Here is an 18,714-nt window from a genome sequence, read left to right as displayed (position 1 = left end):
CCACTCTCTGTATGAGAAACTTACCTCTGACATCCCTCTTGTACCTACTTCCAAGCACCTTAAAACTATGCCTCTTCATGTTACCCATTTCTGCCCTGGGACAAAGCATCGCTTCCACACGATCAATGCCTTTTGTCATCTTATACACCTCTTACATCACCTTACATCACTCCAAGGAGAAGAGGCTAAGTTCACTCAACATATTTTCATAAGGCATGCTCTCCAATCCAGGCAAACTCCTTGTAAAGCTGAAAGATCATTTCTAGTGTCTCCACAATCTCTACTGCTACCTCTTTCCTAGAGTGCCATTATCTCGTGTTATGTACCCCGAGGTCTTTCAGCTTTTTGAGCACCTTCTCCCTTGTAATAGTAACTACACACACTTCTCTTCCTTCACACCCCTCAACAACTGGCACACTGCTAGTGTCTTCCACGGTGAAGACTGATTCAAAATACTAATTTAGTTCATCTGCCATGCCCTTGTTCTTATTATCTCGTCATTATTCATTTGGCCTCATTTTCTAGAGGTTCTGTATCCACTCTCATCTCTCTTTTGTTTTTTACATACTTGAAAAAGCTTTTTCTATCCACTTTGATATTGTTTGCTAGCTTGTTTTCATATTTCATCTTTTCCCTCCTAATTTTTTTTTAGTTGCTCTCTGTAGGTTTTGCAAAGGTTTCCCAATGTAATTAGTTTTGCTACAACAAGTGTATGGGACATTGGAAAAAAGTTGAATTTCCCCATGGGGATGAATAAAGTATCTATCTATCTATCAATTCTCAGTCTCTCACTAATTTTTGCTTTGTTGTAAGCCCTCTCTTTTGCTTTTACACTAGCTTTGACTCCCCTTGCCAGCCACGGTTGTACTATTTTGCCATTTCAGTATTTCTTTGTTTTTCGAATACATGTATCCTGCACCTTCCTCGTCTTTCCCAGAAACTCTGCCAGCATCTCCTTCCAATTTACTCTGGCCATCTCCTCTCTCATACCACTGTAATTTCCCTTACTCCACTGAAATACTGCTATGTCAGACTTTATTTTCTCACTATCAGATTTTAAGTTGAACTCAATCATTTTGTGATCACTGTCTCCTGAGGGTTCCTTTACATTAAGCTCCCTAATCGCCACCAGTTTTTTACATAATGACCCAGTCCAGTACATCTGATCCTGTAGTAGGCTCAATGACATACTGCTCTAAAAAACTATATTGTAGGCATTCAACAAACTCACTCTCTTAAAATCCATTACCAACCCGATTTTCCCAATCAACCTGCATATTAAAATCTCCCATAACTATCACAACTTTGCCCTTTTGACACACCTTTTCTATTTCCAGTTGTGCTCTGTGGTCCATATCCCAGCTACTGTTGGGAGGCCTGTATGTAACTGCTGTCAGAGTTCTTTTACCCTTGCAGTTTCTAAACTCAGTGCACAAGTATTCAACACCTTCCGATCCTATGTCACATCTTTCTACTGGTTGATTCCATTCTTTACCAGCAGAGCCACACCACCCCTTCTGCCCATCTTCCTATCCCTCTGATACTACATCAGCTCTGAACGACAACCATCCTTCAGTCATGATTCACTGATGGCTACAACATCATACCTGATGATCTGTAACAGTGCAACATTATATTCCATGCATTGAGAAATGTCACTTTGAGTGACACTCACCCCATTGGTTGCAGTTCTGTCCTATCACTGGTCTGCCCTTCCTGACAGTCTGACTGCACGCTATCTTTGCTTTTATACCATCCATCCTATCCTGAGTCCCTTCACCCCTGTTCCCACCCCACTGCCAAGTTAGTTTAAACCCTTCCCAACAGCTCTAACAAACCTGCCCACAAGAATATTGGTCCCCCTCGGGTTCAGGTGCAACCCGTCACTTTTGAACAGGTCACACTTTCCCAAGAAGAGAGCCCAATGAACCTAGAGCCTGAAGCACTGCCCCCTGCACCAGCTTCTCAGCCAGACATTAATCTGCCAAATCATCCTGTTCCTACCCTCACTGACACGTGGCACAGGCAGCAATCCGGAGATTACTACCCTGGAGGTCCTGCTTCTCTTCTCAGCTTTCTACCTATTTTTAAAATTCTCTCTTCAGGAGCTCTTTTCTCTTCCTTCCTACGTCATTGGTACCAATATGTACTGAGACATCTGGCTGCTCTCCCTCCCTCTCCAAAATGCTGTCGACACGATTCAAGACGTACCTGACCCTGATACCTGGGAGGCAACATACCATTCTGGTGTCTTTTTCAAATCCACAGACTCTCCTGTCTTTTTCCTCTGACTATTGAGTCCCCTATTACTACCACTCCTCTCTTCTCCCTCTTTCCTGTCTTGCACCATGGACCCACGCTCAGTGCCAGGAACCCGGTCTCTGTGGCATTCCCCGGGAGGTCATCCCCTTCAACAGTTCACAAAGTGGTATACTTACTATTGAGGGGAATGGCCACGGGGTTCTCTGTGCTAACTGCCTATTCACATTTCCATTTCCCCTGACAGTCACCCAGCTACTCACCTCCTGCAACTTAAGCTAGCTAATAATATTGAAGAGGATACCTAAAGTTTCTTCAGATATATAAAAGTGCGAAAGAGAGGCGAGAATAGATATAGAAAATTATGCTGGAGATGTGGTAATTGGGGACAAGGAAATGGCAGACAAACTGAATAAGTATTTTGCATCCGTCTTCACTGTGGAAGACACTAGCAGTGTGCCAGAAGTTCAAAATGTCAGGAAAAGAAGTGTGTGAAGTTGCCATTACAAGGGAGAAGGCTGAACTTGGAAAACTGAAAGGATCGAAGGTAGATAAGTCACCTGGACCAGATGGTGTACACCATAGGGATCTCAAAGACATGGCTGAAGAGACTGTGGAGGCATTAGCAATGATCTTTTCAGAATCAATTGATTCTGGCATGGTTCTGGAGGAATGGAAAATTGCAAACTTCACTGTACTCTTCAAGAAGGGAGAGAGACAGAAGAAAGGAAATGAGAGGTCAGTTAGTCTGGCCTCAAGAGAAAACCTTGCCTGCAAATATGTTGGAATTCTTTGAAGAAATAATAAGCAGGATACAAAGGAGGACCGGTGGATGTTGTGTACTTGGATTTTCAAAAAGACTTTGACAAGCTGCCATATAGGAGGCTGCCTAACAAGTTAAGAACCCAAATAAAGTGGCTTCCAGTGATTAATGGTGTTCCACAGGGATCTGCGTTGGGACCACTTCTTTTTATGTTATATATCAATGACTTGGATGACAAAATTGATGGCTTTGTGGCCAAGGTTGCAGATGATATGAAGATAGCTGATGGGGCAAGAATTGATTTTGAGGAAGTGAAGAGGCTACAGAAGGACTTAGTCCAGGAGATTGAGCAAAAAAAGTGTCAGATGGAAATCAGTGTCGAGAAGTGTCTGGGCATGTACTGTGGTGGAAGAAATAAAAGAGTAGACTATTTTCTAAATGAAGAGGAAATTCTAAAATCTGAGGTGCAAGCGGAATTGGGAGTTGGGGCTGACGTAAGTATTAAACTGCTTTTAATACTTATATAATGCTTTTGTATTTTCCTTAATCTTATCTGCAAGTGACATTTAATGGCTCCCCTTTGCCTCTGACTTTAAGCTGCTGCCTGCACTCTCTACACTCCTGAAGGGCCTCCTGTTTTCATTGCCCCAAGTCGACTGTATACCTTGTTGTTTTCTTATCAATCAAAATAGAACAACATTGTCAGAAATCAGTTTTTGTAAGACAAGAAGAAAGCATTCCTTGTGACTTACCAATTCCCTCAGCGAAGTTAGGGTACAGCTCATCTGTGAAAAGAGGCTCTGGCAGCTCTCGGAAATAAAGCTTTAATGTTCCCGCAATGGCATTAACATCCATTTCACTCATCATCACAGAGACATCTTTATTATCTGTAATAGATGACATATTTAAATACAGTTAAAGACAACAACTAACCTGAACACGAATGCATGAACTGAACAGAGATGGGCACAAGGCAACATTAAATAAACATCAATCTATACCCTTGACGTGTCCTGTTAATGATTAAGGAGAAGATAGGGAAATAGCTTGACAATGGATAAATAAAAGAAGGATAAACAATCCGCCAATCAATAAACTGTAGATGCTGGAAATCTGAAATAGAACCAGAAAACGTAGGTCACGTTCAACAAGCGACTGCAGAACACAAAAAATAGCATCATTGCAGAGAATTTAAGGAAGGAATATTCAAGGTGAATATTTCAAGGTTACCCTGGTAATAAACCATATAGTTGACGGGTTACGGAGTTCAGGTAAAAAGACAATCCTCCGTACGGACATAGGAGACTTCTAAGAAAGTAGAGATACTGTTGTACCTTCTTTATGATGGCACTTATGTGTTGGTCCCAGGACAAATCTTCTGATATGATAATGCCAAGGAATTTAAAGTTGACTCTCTCCACTTCCAGTTCCTTAATGAGGACTGGCTCATGGATCCCCGGTTTTTCCCTCCTGTAGTCAATAGTCAGCACTTGGCTTTTGCTGACATTGAGTGAGAGGTTAGTGCTGTAGCACTATTCAATCAGATGTTCAATTTGCTCTTTCCTATACACTGTTATGTCACCACTTCGATTCGTTCAACAACAGTGGCGTCGTCAGCAAATTTAAATATGGCAGTGGAGCTGTACTTAGCTGACTTCTGGTATGGCGCAGATGGTCTTATTTCCCTCAAAATAAGAAACGGCTATTTAAATAGAAGAGTGAGTCTTGTAACATGAAAGGGGGAAATCAAAAGAAAGACAAGAGGAAATACGCAACAAAACCCGAAGACAAGCGATAAAATACCGACTGACGGTGAGGACACCGACGTCAGCACTAGGAACCAAGCTGAACACGAGGATACGGAGGCTGTTCATGCGAACATCATGGCCGAAATACAGGCGCAGATATGAAAAAAGAACTGAGTGATACCTTGGGTTTTCTAAAGAAGGAACTGGTGGATTTCAGAGAAGAAATTAACCAGAAATTGAATGCTATTGTTGGTGATTTAAAACGGGCAGAGGTATGGAGCAAAGGGTGACAGAAGTGGAGGAATGGAAGGCCGAGGCTGGGGAGGTTCTTTCCACGCACTGGAACTTCAGGAGATCATTCAAGCTCGACTAATTAACCTGGAGGCGCTTTCACGCAGGAATAACATACGTATCCATGCAACTTCCAAGGGGGTGGAAAGAGACAACATACAGAAATTCCTGGAAAAATTTATTAAAACAGAGCTGCCCCTTCCCGATGTTGCCCTCGGCATACAATGCTGCCATCGATCTTTTGGATCCAAACCACCACAAGGTTCTAACCCAAGGCCCGTGGTCATCTACTTTCAGGAGTATAAAATTAAAGAGTTGGTGCTTCGCTCCGCTTGAAAAAAAAAGAGATACTTATTATGATGGGAAGAGTACTTTTTGATCAAGACTACCTGACCGAAATACTTATGAAAAGAAAGGCTTACTCCACCATCAGAAAAGCGCTTAAAGAAAAGGGGCTCTTTACCCAGCCAAACTTCGAGTGTTTTTTGGTACTGGACAAGTCATCTACCGTAACGCATCAGAGGTGATGGAAGACCTGAAAAATAGGGGATTTTTCCCGGACTGTCCTGGAATCGTGGCCCCCGCGCAAGGCACAGTCACGGTGAAACTGAGGCGGCTTTCCTTGGAGAGAGTGGGTGCAAAATCCCATCAGGACCGAGAAACATGTCTGAAACGCAACCAGGAGCTGTACTTAGCCACAAAGTTATAGAAATAAAGTGAGGGTCTAAGCATACAGTTTTGTGGTGCCCCTGTATTGATGGTGACTGTGGAGGAGATGTTGTTGCCAATGGAAACTGAGGATCCAGTTGCATAAGGAGGTACCGAGGCCTAGGTCTTGGAGCTTAGTAATTAGCTTCAAGGAAATGATAGTGTTGAATGCTGAGCTGTAGTCGATGAAGAGCATTCCGATGTGTGCATCTGTACTGTCCAGGTGTCCCACAGCTGAGTGAAGGGTCAATGAAATGCCATCTGCTGTCAACCTGGTGTTGACGGCAGGCAAATTGGAGTGGCTCCAGGCCACTCCTCAGGCAGGACCAATCCCTCAAAGCACTTCACCACAGTGGATGTAAGTTAATCATTGAGGCAGGCTACCACGTTCTTCTTGGCCACTGGTATGAAGATTGCTTGAAGCAGGTGAGTACCTTAGATTGCCAAAGCAAGAGGTTGAAGATGTCTGTATACACTCCAGCCAGTTAATTAGCACAGGGGGTCTTCAGTACTCAGCTAGGTATGAGTCTGGGCCAGAGGGATTCACCCTCTTGAAGGATGCTCTTACATCGGCCTCAGAGACTGAAATCACAGTCATCAGGGGCTGTGAAGATTCATGAAAGTTCTCTAGTCAAAACAAGCATAACCGTTGAACTCTGGGAGAGTTTACGTTGTTTGGTTTTGCTTTTTAGGAGGTGATGGCATTCAAGCCCTGATTCAGGTTGAGTCTGGAATTGAAAAGGATGTGAAAGGCACCAGTTCAGGCTGTTTCTTGTTCTTAAACATGGCAGTCAATACATCAAGTGATATCTTGACATGCAGTATGTAAACTGCAGTCGGGATCATGGCGCAGAATTCTCTGGGAAAATAGAATGATTGGCACTGAATCAAAAGCTGTTGCAGGTCAGAAGGCAGCCAGTGGGAATAAAAGGATCCTTTTCTGGTTGGCTGCCAGTGACTAGTGTTGTTCCGCAAGGGTCGGTGTTGGGACCGCTTCTTTTTATGCTGTATATCAATGATTTAAATGATGGAATAGATGTCTTTGTTGCCAAGATTGCAGATGATACTGTTATGTACCCCTAGAGTGCACTTTTTCTGTGGACTGTCACTTTAAAACACCGGGAAAATGAGACTGACTTTTGCTCTATGGGATTTCTACTGTATGCCTGCTTCTGAGTTGCTATGGCGAAGAGAGGTGGAGTTATTTGATGGACAATCGATGTTATGGTTTCCCTGCAGCTTGTTTACATTTTTCTGCGGCTTGTTTTGAATTTACAAGGACACACAGACACTCACAACTCAGAGTCGAGATGGATTCGGTCAACGGAAGACACCAGTGAGTCGGTCACCGGTTTAAACTTTCAGTAGCCCAAAGGGGTGAGTTGAGATCGATCCTGAGTATTGATAAATGACTCTCACAAGTTCTGCGACTGGAACAAGTTTGCAGGAAGGGAAGAGAAGAGAGGAGAGGAAGTTTTGGAACAGAAGAAACCTAATGACAAAGAGATCACTGTTTGGACTCTCTCTCTAAGTAGCCCGTAAAGGTGAGTTTGTTTCCATTCGGCTATGGAAGTGCAATTGTCACTTAGTTAATCCACAGGAGTGGGTTCTCTGGTGACGGGAAAACCTTTGTGAATACCACGTGTGTGTTTACCCTTTGGGTGTGGTATTTCACTGTGGCAAATCACTGTTGGAGTTATTTTGTATGTCGTGGAACTGGATAAGTGGCTATCACGTTGTGTGGTTGGGGTAACCTTGTGGAATCTACCGGTGTGTCAACCCTTGCCTGAGTGGTGGTTCCCTTGAAGAGGGTCCCCTTTGTGATAAGCTACTGTTTGTGATAATCCATACGTGGATTCTGTTCAAGTATCCTGTGGCCACCATTTTGAGATGTCCCGTAGCTGAATTCAGGTGTGGTACCACTTGTGTTGAAAGGATATTCGTTGAAGTTCACTGTCGGTGATAGTCGTGTGGAGTGGAACAGCTTCGGAGATAAAACCTACTGCTATTGTTATTTTGTATTGCTGTCCTGGAATCTGTGCAATATCGACATAATTGCCTTCTCACAACATAGGCCTCTGGATTACAAATCTCTCTCTCTTATCACCAACAGCATCCTTGTGCATTGAACTGAACTTTCTCACATACCATCATAAGACTGTATCATTTACCACCTAAGCTGGAAGAAGTTTGGGGTTTTATGTTTACACACTTATATGCATAAACCCTGCTAACCTGTTTGATTTATCTGGTTTTATTACTATATTACGTAGACACTAATAAATAGTGTTTTGTTTATAGCAAAACCAGACTCCAGGTGTGTTCCATTTCTGCTGGTTCTTTTAACCCGTCATGGGGTACGTAACAATACGAAGATTGGTGGAGGGTCAGATAGTGTTGAGGAAACAGATAGGATGCAGAAGGATTTAGACAGATTAGGAGAATGGGCAAGAAAGTGGCAAATGAAATACAATATTGGAAAATGCACGGCCCTGTACTTTGGTAGTACAGATAAATGTGCGGACTCTTTTCTAAACGGGGAGAAGATCCAGGAATCTGAGATACAGAGAGACTTGGAAGCCCTTATGCAGAACAACCTAAAGGTAGAGTCTGTGGTGCGGAAGGCAAATGCCATGTTAGCATTCATTTAAAAGGTCCAGAATACAAGAGCAAGGATGTGAGACTGAGGCTTTATAAGGCACTGGTGAGGCCTCACCTTGAGTATTGTGAACAGTTTTGGGCCCCTCATCTTAGAAGAGATGTGCTGGCTTTGGAGAGGGTCCAGAGGAGGTTCACAAGGATGATTCCAGGAATGAAAGGGTTATCATATGGGGAACATTTGATGGCTCTGGGTCTGTACTCACTGGAATTCAGAAGGATGAGGGGGGATTTCATTGAAATCTTTCGAATGTTGAAAGGCCTAGACAGAGTAGATATGGAAAGGATGTTTCCCATGGTGGGAGAGTCTAGGACAAGAGGGCACAGCCTCAGGATAGAGGGACACCCTTTCAAAACAGAGATGCGGAGAAATTTCTTTAGCCAAAGGGTGGTGAATTTGTGGAATTTATTGCCACATGCAGCTGTGGAGGCCGGGTCGTTGGGTGTATTTAAGGCAGAGGTTGATAGGTTCTTGATTGGACATGGCATCAAAGGTTACTGGGAAAAGTCTGGGAACTGGGGTTGAGGAGGAGTTTTAAAAAAGGATCAGCCACGATTGAATAGCAGAGCAGACTCGATGGGCCAGATGGCCTAACTCTGCTCCTATGTCTTATGGCCTTATGCAGCGTTGTGTTTGAGTCCACACAATATTTTTAATCTCATTTACAATCAACAGAAAGACAGTGCCCATCATCCATTTCCATCCCTGTCTCTAAAGTCTTTCCACATCCTTATTTTCACTGCTAAACATGTTACTCCATCTCATGATTCCGTTTACCTACACTTAGAGCCATTATTTCTAGCCCTTTCATCCATCTCACAGTTAAGTCTTTATTGTGAAGCATTGTTATATTTCCGCTGACAGAATCAGAGATAGAAATTGTTTCGGATATGTCAGCATTTTGTTTACAGTAATACAGCATGGACCATTCTGCTCAGATGCCCTGTTCTCCACTTCATTACTTACAGAGTTTATTTCACAGAAGATCAATCTCCATGAGTGCACAGAAATCAAACTGTAGGCTTATTATCGAAATATTTTAAATTCAAGCAGCTAGGATCGTGTGTAATTACATTATATAGCCACAAGTTGTTCCTTACAATTCCTGAATACTTACTAGCATCGAAGGAAGCTTTGAGGGTTTGAATGTCTGTGGCAACTCCCGATACTCGATAGATTCCGACTTCCTCCATTCCACGCCTCTCAATCTCCTCCACACACTGTCGTACTATGTAAGGCACTTTGGACCTTTCTCGCCTGGTGAAACAAAACATTGTCTGAACCCAAACATCACCGTCTGTTACATTTACAACTGAAAGATTTCAGGAGACCCAAAATTATGTGATATCTGGAGCAAATGAACCTGCAGAGTCATCTATAAAAGCTTCTTTCTTTTCACAAGGTTACTGGGTAGCTAAAGAAAAAATTGATTATTTATGAATCTGATTGTTATTGGCTAATTGTGATTCCATAATTCACAGTCAAAAAGACATTATTTGGTTGTTTATCCCAAAGCTGTGCACAAACTAACATCTGCCAATATTGATGGCACTTCAAAGTAATTCTTTAAAGCTGCTATATAATGTATGATTTTACTACTCTAAGTTATGCATTATTTTGTTCGATTACAGGTGTCCCGTTTTTCAAATGTTCGCTTTACGTCAATTGGCTGTTACGAAAGACCTACATTAGTTACCTGTTTTCGCTAACAGAAGGTGTTTCCGCTGTTAGGAAAAAAGGCAGTGCACGCCAAGCAGCCAAGTTCCTCCCCCGGAACTACATTCTCGCCGGCATCACTTAAACACGAGCCCGTGAGCATCTGTGCTTTATGTCGATTTATATTGTGCATCCGTTAGCAAGGTGAGTTCTAAGGTATCGGAAAAGCCTAAAAGAGCGCATAAGGGTGTTACATTTAGCATAAAACTAGACATAATAAAGCGTTTCGATTGTGGTGAACAAAGTAACAATATAATGAGTTTAGCTAACGGTTTGTGGAAGTTGACGAAGATGATGTTGAAGGTTTTGGCATCCCATGTCCAAGAACTGACAGATGAAGAGCTGATGAAGAGGAAAGGATAACAATTGAAACCGAACGCAGAAAGTGAAGACGTCCAGGAACTGAACGGGAAGCAATTTCGTGAGATTTTCGCTGCGATTGACAACGCTGCAATGATTGCAGAAAAGTATGACTTCAATTTTGAAAGGGTACGTAGGTTTAGGGCATATTTGCAGGATGGTTTGAGTGCTTACAATGAACTGCATGATAGAAAAATGCGCGAAGCTAAGCAGTCAAGCATACTGTCGTTTTTCAAGCATTCCACATCATTCACAGCAGACGATGAAACTCGACCTTCGACGTCGAGGCAGGCAGACATTGAACAGAAGATAACCTGCCTGCCGTGATGGAAACAGACGACGATGAGATGACACCCCAGTCTCCTCTACCTCCCGCCACCCCAACCTCCGACAACTCAGCCTAACACACCATCATCAGTGTGCTCACTGTCTTCCCGATTCCGATAAGTGAAACTACACTGTACATACATTATTTCTACTTTATATAGACTGTGTATTTTTATGTATTATTGGGTAGCTTCATAGCTTAAAGGTTACTGGAAAGAGTGTTTCTGCCGGGAGCGCTTGCGCCGTGTGTTTCTGCCGGGAGCACTTGCACCGTGTGTTTCTGCCGGGAGTGTTTGCACCGTGTGTTTCTGCCGGGAGCACTTGCGCCGTGTGTTTCTGCCGGGAGCACTTGCGCCGTGTGTTTCTGCCGGGAGCACTTGCACCGTGTGTTTCTGCCGGGAGTGTTTGCACCGTGTGTTTCTGCCGGGAGCACTTGCGCCGTGTGTTTCTGCCGGGAGCACTTGCGCCGTGTGTTTCTGCCGGGAGCACTTGCGCCGTGTGTTTCTGCCGGGAGCACTTGCGCCGTGTGTTTCTGCCGGGAGTGTTTGCACCGTGTGTTTCTGCCGGGAGCACTTGCGCCGTGTGTTTCTGCCGGGAGCACTTGCGCCGTGTGTTTCTGCCGGGAGCACTTGCGCCGTGTGTTTCTGCCGGGAGCACTTGCACCGTGTGTTTCTGCCGGGAGTGTTTGCACCGTGTGTTTCTGCCGGGAGCACTTGCGCCGTGTGTTTCTGCCGGGAGCACTTGCGCCGTGTGTTTCTGCCGGGAGCGCTTGCACCGTGTGTTTCTGCCGGGAGTGTTTGCACCGTGTGTTTCTGCCGGGAGCACTTGCGCCGTGTGTTTCTGCCGGGAGCACTTGCGCCGTGTGTTTCTGCCGGGAGCACTTGCACCGTGTGTTTCTGCCGGGAGTGTTTGCACCGTGTGTTTCTGCCGGGAGCACTTGCGCCGTGTGTTTCTGCCGGGAGCACTTGCGCCGTGTGTTTCTGCCGGGAGCACTTGCGCCGTGTGTTTCTGCCGGGAGCACTTGCGCCGTGTGTTTCTGCCGGGAGTGTTTGCACCGTGTGTTTCTGCCGGGAGCACTTGCGCCGTGTGTTTCTGCCGGGAGTGTTTGCACCGTGTGTTTCTGCCGGGAGCACTTGCGCCGTGTGTTTCTGCCGGGAGCACTTGCGCCGTGTGTTTCTGCCGGGAGCACTTGCGCCGTGTGTTTCTGCCGGGAGCACTTGCACCGTGTGTTTCTGCCGGGAGCACTTGCGCCGTGTGTTTCTGCCGGGAGCACTTGCGCCGTGTGTTTCTGCCGGGAGCACTTGCGCCGTGTGTTTCTGCCGGGAGCACTTGCGCCGTGTGTTTCTGCCGGGAGCACTTGCGCCGTGTGTTTCTGCCGGGAGTGTTTGCACCGTGTGTTTCTGCCGGGAGCACTTGCGCCGTGTGTTTCTGCCGGGAGTGTTTGCACCGTGTGTTTCTGCCGGGAGCACTTGCGCTGTGTGTTTTTGCCAGGAGCACTTGCGCCGTGTGTTTCTGCCAGGAGCACTTGCGCTGTGTGTTTCTGCCGGGAGCACTTGCACCGTGTGTTTCTGCCGGGAGCACTTGCACCGTGTGTTTCTGCCGGGAGCACTTGCGCCGTGTGTTTCTGCTGCGAGTGCTGCAGAGAGCGCTTGTGTGAGATTTCGCTGCGGCGGACAGTGCTGCAATAATTGCAGAAAAGTATTCCTACTTTATATAGGCTGTGTATTTATCAGATCATTCCTGCTTTCACTATATTTTACTGTTATTTTAGGTTTTATGTGCTATTTGGCATGATTTGGTAGGTGATTTTTTGGGTCTGTGAATGCTCACAAATTTTTCCCACATAAATAAATGGTAATTGCTTCTTCACTTTATGACATTCCGGCTTACAAACCGTTTCATAGGAACGCTCTACCTTCGAATAGCGGGGGAAACCTGTACTTTAAACAAATTTATATTTATACAACAATTCCATATTTATTTTAAAGATTTAAGTAAAAGCATTAAAAAATTACAAGACGCGGTTGGGACTTGGACTTAAAATGGACTAAATGGAAAGTACAAAAGAAGGTGCAGGGTCTGCGGTCTGGGAAATGGGCTTAAACATGGTACTCATGGAGTTCATTGCCAGTTTTAAAACCAGTCTGTACTATCAAAATGAAATTTGCACTACTTCTTATTTCAGACTTGCAACTGCCACCTGCTTCATTTGACGAAGCCTTATAGATAGATAGATAGATAGATACTTTATTCATCCCCATGGGGAAATTCAACTTTTTTTCCAATGTCCCATACACTTGTTGTAGCAAAACTAATAACATACAATACTTAACTCAGTAAAAAAATATGATATGCATCTAAATCACTATCTCAAAAAGCATTAATAATAGCTTTAAAAAGTTCTTAAGTCCTGGCGGTTGAATTGTAAAGCCTAATGGCATTGGGGAGTATTGACCTCTTCATCCTGTCTGAGGAGCATTGCATCGATAGTAACCTGTCGCTGAAACTGCTTCTCTGTCTCTGGATGGTGCTATGTAGAGGATGTTCAGAGTTTTCCATAATTGACCGTAGCCTACTCAGCGCCCTTCGCTCAGCTACCGATGTTAAACTCTCCAGTACTTTGCCCACGACAGAGCCCGCCTTCCTTACCAGCTTATTAAGACGTGAGGCGTCCCTCTTCTTAATGCTTCCTCCCCAACATGCCACCACAAAGAAGAGGGCGCTCTCCACAACTGACCTATAGAACATCTTCAGCATCTCACTACAGACATTGAATGACGCCAACCTTCTAAGGAAGTACAGTCGCCTCTGTGCCTTCCTGCACAAGACATCTGTGTTGGCAGTCCAGTCTAGCTTCTCGTCTAACTGTACTCCCAGATACTTGTAGGTCTTAACCTGCTCCACACATTCTCCATTAATGATCACTGGCTCCATATGAGGCCTAGATCTCCTAAAGTCCACCACCATCTCCTTGGTCTTGGTGATATTGAGACGCAGGTAGTTTGAGTTGCACCATATCACAAAGTCCTGTATCAGTTTCCTATACTCCTCCTCCTGTCCATTCCTGACACACCCCACTATGGCCGTGTCATCAGTGAACTTCTGCACATGGCAGGACTCCGAGTTATATTGGAAGTCTGACATCAGGTAACAGTGAACTGGTGTGACTAGTTCACACAGATTCAGCTTCTCCATTGTGGAACTCTACATGTTGATGCGCGTTACGAATTCCACCCCATCTACGGCAATCCCAATCAATTTTTGGAAAATTAGAATTCCCCATTTTGAGAAACTTTTTGTACAGAAACAGGCCTTTTCAACTTAGCTCATCTGTGCTGATTGTGATGCCTATTTACGTTAATCCTTTTACTGCATTACGCCTTCCCAACTAAATGCCTTTCAGACGTAGTATTTGTACTTGTGTCCACTACATCCTCTGGCAGCTCGTTCCAGACAACCATCACATTATGTGTAAATATTGAACAGTACAGCACAGGAACAGGCCAAACTAATTAAACTAGTAATAAAATGCCTATATACAAGAGTGGATATCAGACCACTGGAAAATTATGAAGTAATGAGAGACAAAGAAATAATGGACTAACTTAATAAGTATTTCACTTAGAAGACAGCAGCAGTATGTTAGAGATTCTAGATGGTCAAGGAGCAGAAAGCTGTTTAGTTGCTATTATTAAGGAGAAAGTGAAAGGCCTGAAGGTAAATTAACATTTGAAGCAGATGGACTACACCCCTGGTTATGAAAGAGGTAGCTCAGAGATTGTGGAGGCAATAGTAGTCATCTTTCAAAAATCACTAGATTCTGGAATGGTCCAGGCGGACTGAAAAATTGCAAATGTCACTTCACTCTTTAAGAAAAGAGGGAGGTAAAAGAAAGGAAATGATAGGCCAGTTAGCCTGACTTCAATGGTTGGGAAGATGTTGGAGTCCATTAATAAGGATGAAGTTTTGACGTACTTGGAGGAATATGATAAAATAGGCCAAAGTCAGCTGGGTATCCTTCAGAAGAAATCTTGCCTGACAAACCCATTGGAATTCTTTGAGGAATTAACAGGCAGGATAGACAAAGGAGAATCAGTGGATTTTGTTTGCTTGGATTTTCATAAGGCCTTTGACAAGGTGTTGCCTGTGAGGCTGTTAAACAAGATAAGAGCCCATGGTATTACAGGAAAGCTCTAGCGATGATAGAAGGTTGGCTTACTGGCATAAGGCAAAGATTTAGAAAGAGGGGGCCTTTTCTGATTGGCTGCTGACCAGTGGTGTTCTGCAAGGATCGGTGTCGGGACTGCTTCATTTCTCATTATACGCCAGTGAATTGGATGAAGGAATTGAAGGCTCTGTGGCCAAGTTTGCAGAGGATCCGTAGATAGGTGGAGGGCAGGTAGTGTTGAGGAAGCAGGGAGTCTGCAGAAGGATTTAAACAAATTAGAATGGGCAAAGAAGTTGCAAAAGGTATATATTATAGGAAAATGTATGGTCAAACAGTTGGTGGTTAGAAGGAATAAAGGCATATTCCTTTAGAAATCAGAGGTACAAAGGGACTTGGGAGTTCTTATGCAGGATTCCCCAAAAGTTAACATGCAAGTTGAGTTATTGGTACGGAAGTCAAATGCAATATTAGCATTCATTTCGAGAGATCTAGAATATAAGAGCAAGTATGTCATGCTGAGGCTTTGTGATGCATTGATCAAACTGCCTTCCAAAGACTGTCTCTCCACGTGCTGGGCTGTGCTGAGCTGGTTTTTTCAGTGTATTGTGCTGTAAGGTTTCACTGCTAATGTAATGGTTTCTCTGTAGCAGCAATGTTTCGGTTACGACTAGAGTTAACGGGGCTTTGGAATGTGGGGCAATCCAATTAGAAGGATGTTATTCTTTCTTGTGGGTCTGGGAGCAGGGAATTTTGCGGTCTTTTGCCAGAGAGAGATGAGAGGAGACGCCAATGGAGAGAGTTGGTAGACTGCCGGATGGAGTAGACTTGGACCTGTGGGGGATACGAACTTGCTTGAGGTATTGTTGTATCTGGATGACCTCATAGTGTTTGGATCCACCTTGGAAGAACATGAGCGAGGCTGCTGAAGGTGCTGGGCCGCCTGAAAGCTGAAGGGTTAAAACTTTCCCTGGACAAGTGCCAGTTCTGCCAAACGTCTGTTAGCTATGTTGGACACATAGTCTCACGGGATGGAGTAGCTACGGACCCAGCTAAGATCGAGGCGGTCACCACTTGGCCAAGACCCCAGACTGTGAGTATTCTGCGCTTGTTCCTCGGGGTCTGTGGTTACTATCGGAGGTTTGTGAAAGGCTTCGTGAAAGTGAGTCACCCTTTGAATCAGATTCTGCGTGGTTACCCTCCCTGGGGGAAGAAAGGGAGGGGGTAAAAAGGACAGGAGGGTGGAGAGTTTCTTAGCCCATCAGAGCGCTTTGGACCGAGGTGGGATGCAAAATGTGAGGAGGCCTTTCAGTCGCTGAAGGAGCTGCTGACCCAGGCTCTGGTGCTGGCTTTTGTGGGCCCCTTTATTTCTTCTGCTAAAGCGTATGAACATGTACTTCCTAACAGCACCATCTGCCACTTCATTGTCCATTCCCTCAATTTGTCTCAGTCCTTCTGCAGACACTGCTTCATAAGAACATAAGAAATAGGGCAGGAGTCGGCCATCTGACCCGTTGGGCCTGCTCCGCCATTCATTAAGATCATGGCTGATCTGGCCATGGACTCATCTCCACCTACCTGCCCTTTCCCCATAACCCTAAATTCTGCTACAATCTAACCTTGACTTAAATACATTTACTGAGGGAGCCTCCACTGCTTCATTGGGCACAGAATTCCACAGATTCACCACCCTCTGGGAAAATCAGTTCCTCCTCATCTCCATCCTAAATCTACTCCCCCGAATCTTGAGGCTATGTTCCCTAGTTCTAGTCTCACCAATCAGTGTAAACAACTTTCCTGCCTCTATCTTATCTATCCCTTTCATCATTCTATATGTTTCAATAAGATCTCTTCTCACTCTTCTGAATTCCGGTGAGTCTCGGGCAACTCAATAGTCTAACCCCCTCATCCCTGGAATCAACCCGGGGAGCCTCCTCTGCACTGCCTCCAAAGCCAGTACAGGTTTCCCCCGCTATCCGAAGGTAGAGCGTTCCTATGAAACAGTTCGTAAGCCGGAATGTTGTAAAGCGAAGAATCAATTACCATTTATTTGTATGGGAAAAATTTGTGAGCGTTCTCAGACCCAAAAAATCACCTACCAAATCATGCCAAATAACACATAAAACCTAAAATAACAGTAACGTATAGTAAAAGCAGGAATGATCTGATAAATACACAGCCTATATAAAGTAGAAATATTTTTCTGCAATCATTGCAGCACGGTAGCATAGTGAAAATCTCACTACGCAGCAGAGGCAGTTTCACTGGAAGCACATTCTCCAGTAACCTTTAAGGTATGAAACTGCCAAATCATACCAAATAACACATAAAAATACACAGCCGATATAAAGTAGAAATAATGTATGTACAGTGTAGTTTCACTTACCAGAATCGGGAAGACAGTGAGTACACTGATGTTGGTGTGTTCGGCTGAGTCAGACATTGGGTGCTCAGCAATTTTTTCCAATAAATTGCAGTTTCATCACAGTTAAACACTTGCTTATACGAATAACCACCTTCTGTAATTATTTTCTTCAGTTCTGCTGGGAACTTTTCGGCAGCTTCAGTATCAGCCGAAGCACTCTCTCCAGTAAACTATAAGCTATGAAGCCGCCCTCACCTCAGAAACCGATCAAACCACCCGTGACTGCCTTTAAATACCACTTTCAGCACCATCGTCCAGTGCTTTCTGTTTCAGCTTATTAAAAAGACTGACTGATTTCTCCTTAAGTATAAGGTAACTTAACGGAATACCACGCTTTCTACACCCATCAATCCATTCAAGCAATAGACTTTCCATTTTATCCATTATTGGATGGCGACTAAGAGAGACCACTTTGTTACGAGCAGAACCAACAGTAACATTGGCAGCTTTCAAGATTCTTTCTCTCTGCGTATAAATAGTGCGAATGGTTCAATGTGCGGACAATGTCCTTACTTCGTTCACCATGATCGAAATGCTTATTATGTCTAGTTTTATGCTAAGTTTAACACCCTTACGCACACTTTAAGGCTTTTCCAATACCTTAGAACTCATCTTGCTAACGGATGCACAAAATAAATCGACATAAAGCACAGATGCTCACAGGCACGTGTTTAAGCAATGCCGGCGAGAATGCAGTTCCGGGGGAGCAGCTTGGCTGCTTGGGACGTGCGCTGCCTTTTTTCATAACAGTGAGAACACCTTCTGTTAGCAAAAACAGGTAACTAATGTAGGTCTTTCATAACAGCAAGGTGTTGTAAAGCGAATGTTCGAAAAATGGGGGCCACCTGTATATCCTTCCTCAAGTAAGGAGACCAGAACTGCACGCAGTACTCCAGGTGCGGCCTCACCAGTACCCTGTGCAGTTGCAGCATGACCTCCAGGCTCTTGAATTTAATCCCTCTAGCAATGAAGGCCAACATCCCATTTGCTTTCTTGATAGCCTGCTGCACCTGCAAACCAACCTTTTGCGATGTGTGCAGACACACTCCCACGTCCCTCTGCACAGCAGCATGCAACAATTTTTTACCATTTAAATAATAATCTGATCTTCCATTTCTCCTTTCAAGGTGATGACCTTGCATTTACCAACATTGTGCTCCATCTGTCAGACCTTTGCCTACTCACTTAACCTATCTATATCTCTCTGTAGACTCTCCGTATCTTCTACACAATTTGCTTTTCTACTCAATTTAGTATCATCAGCAAACTTAGATACACTCCACTCAGACCCTC

At 44.3% G+C, this 18,714-nt stretch overlaps 1 protein-coding gene across 2 annotated transcripts in view; it reads right to left on the bottom strand.

Moving 5' to 3' along the window:
- The window catches only part of LOC140732900 (breakpoint cluster region protein), a 381,893-nt gene that overhangs the window by 30,839 nt on the left and 332,340 nt on the right, over positions 1-18,714 (bottom strand). For both annotated transcript variants that reach the window (XM_073055571.1, XM_073055572.1), the window contains 2 exons: positions 9,546-9,685; positions 3,775-3,909 (listed from right to left, as the gene is read on the bottom strand). In XM_073055571.1, coding sequence (XP_072911672.1) covers positions 3,775-3,909; positions 9,546-9,685 — 275 coding nt within the window. The remainder of the gene's footprint in view (positions 1-3,774; positions 3,910-9,545; positions 9,686-18,714) is intronic.

This window comes from Hemitrygon akajei, chromosome 9 (assembly GCF_048418815.1).
Source record: "Hemitrygon akajei chromosome 9, sHemAka1.3, whole genome shotgun sequence".
Classification (NCBI taxonomy): Eukaryota; Metazoa; Chordata; class Chondrichthyes; order Myliobatiformes; family Dasyatidae; genus Hemitrygon; species Hemitrygon akajei.
The sequence above is the reverse complement of the archived record's forward strand: the minus strand, read 5'-3'. Positions and strand labels throughout refer to the sequence as shown.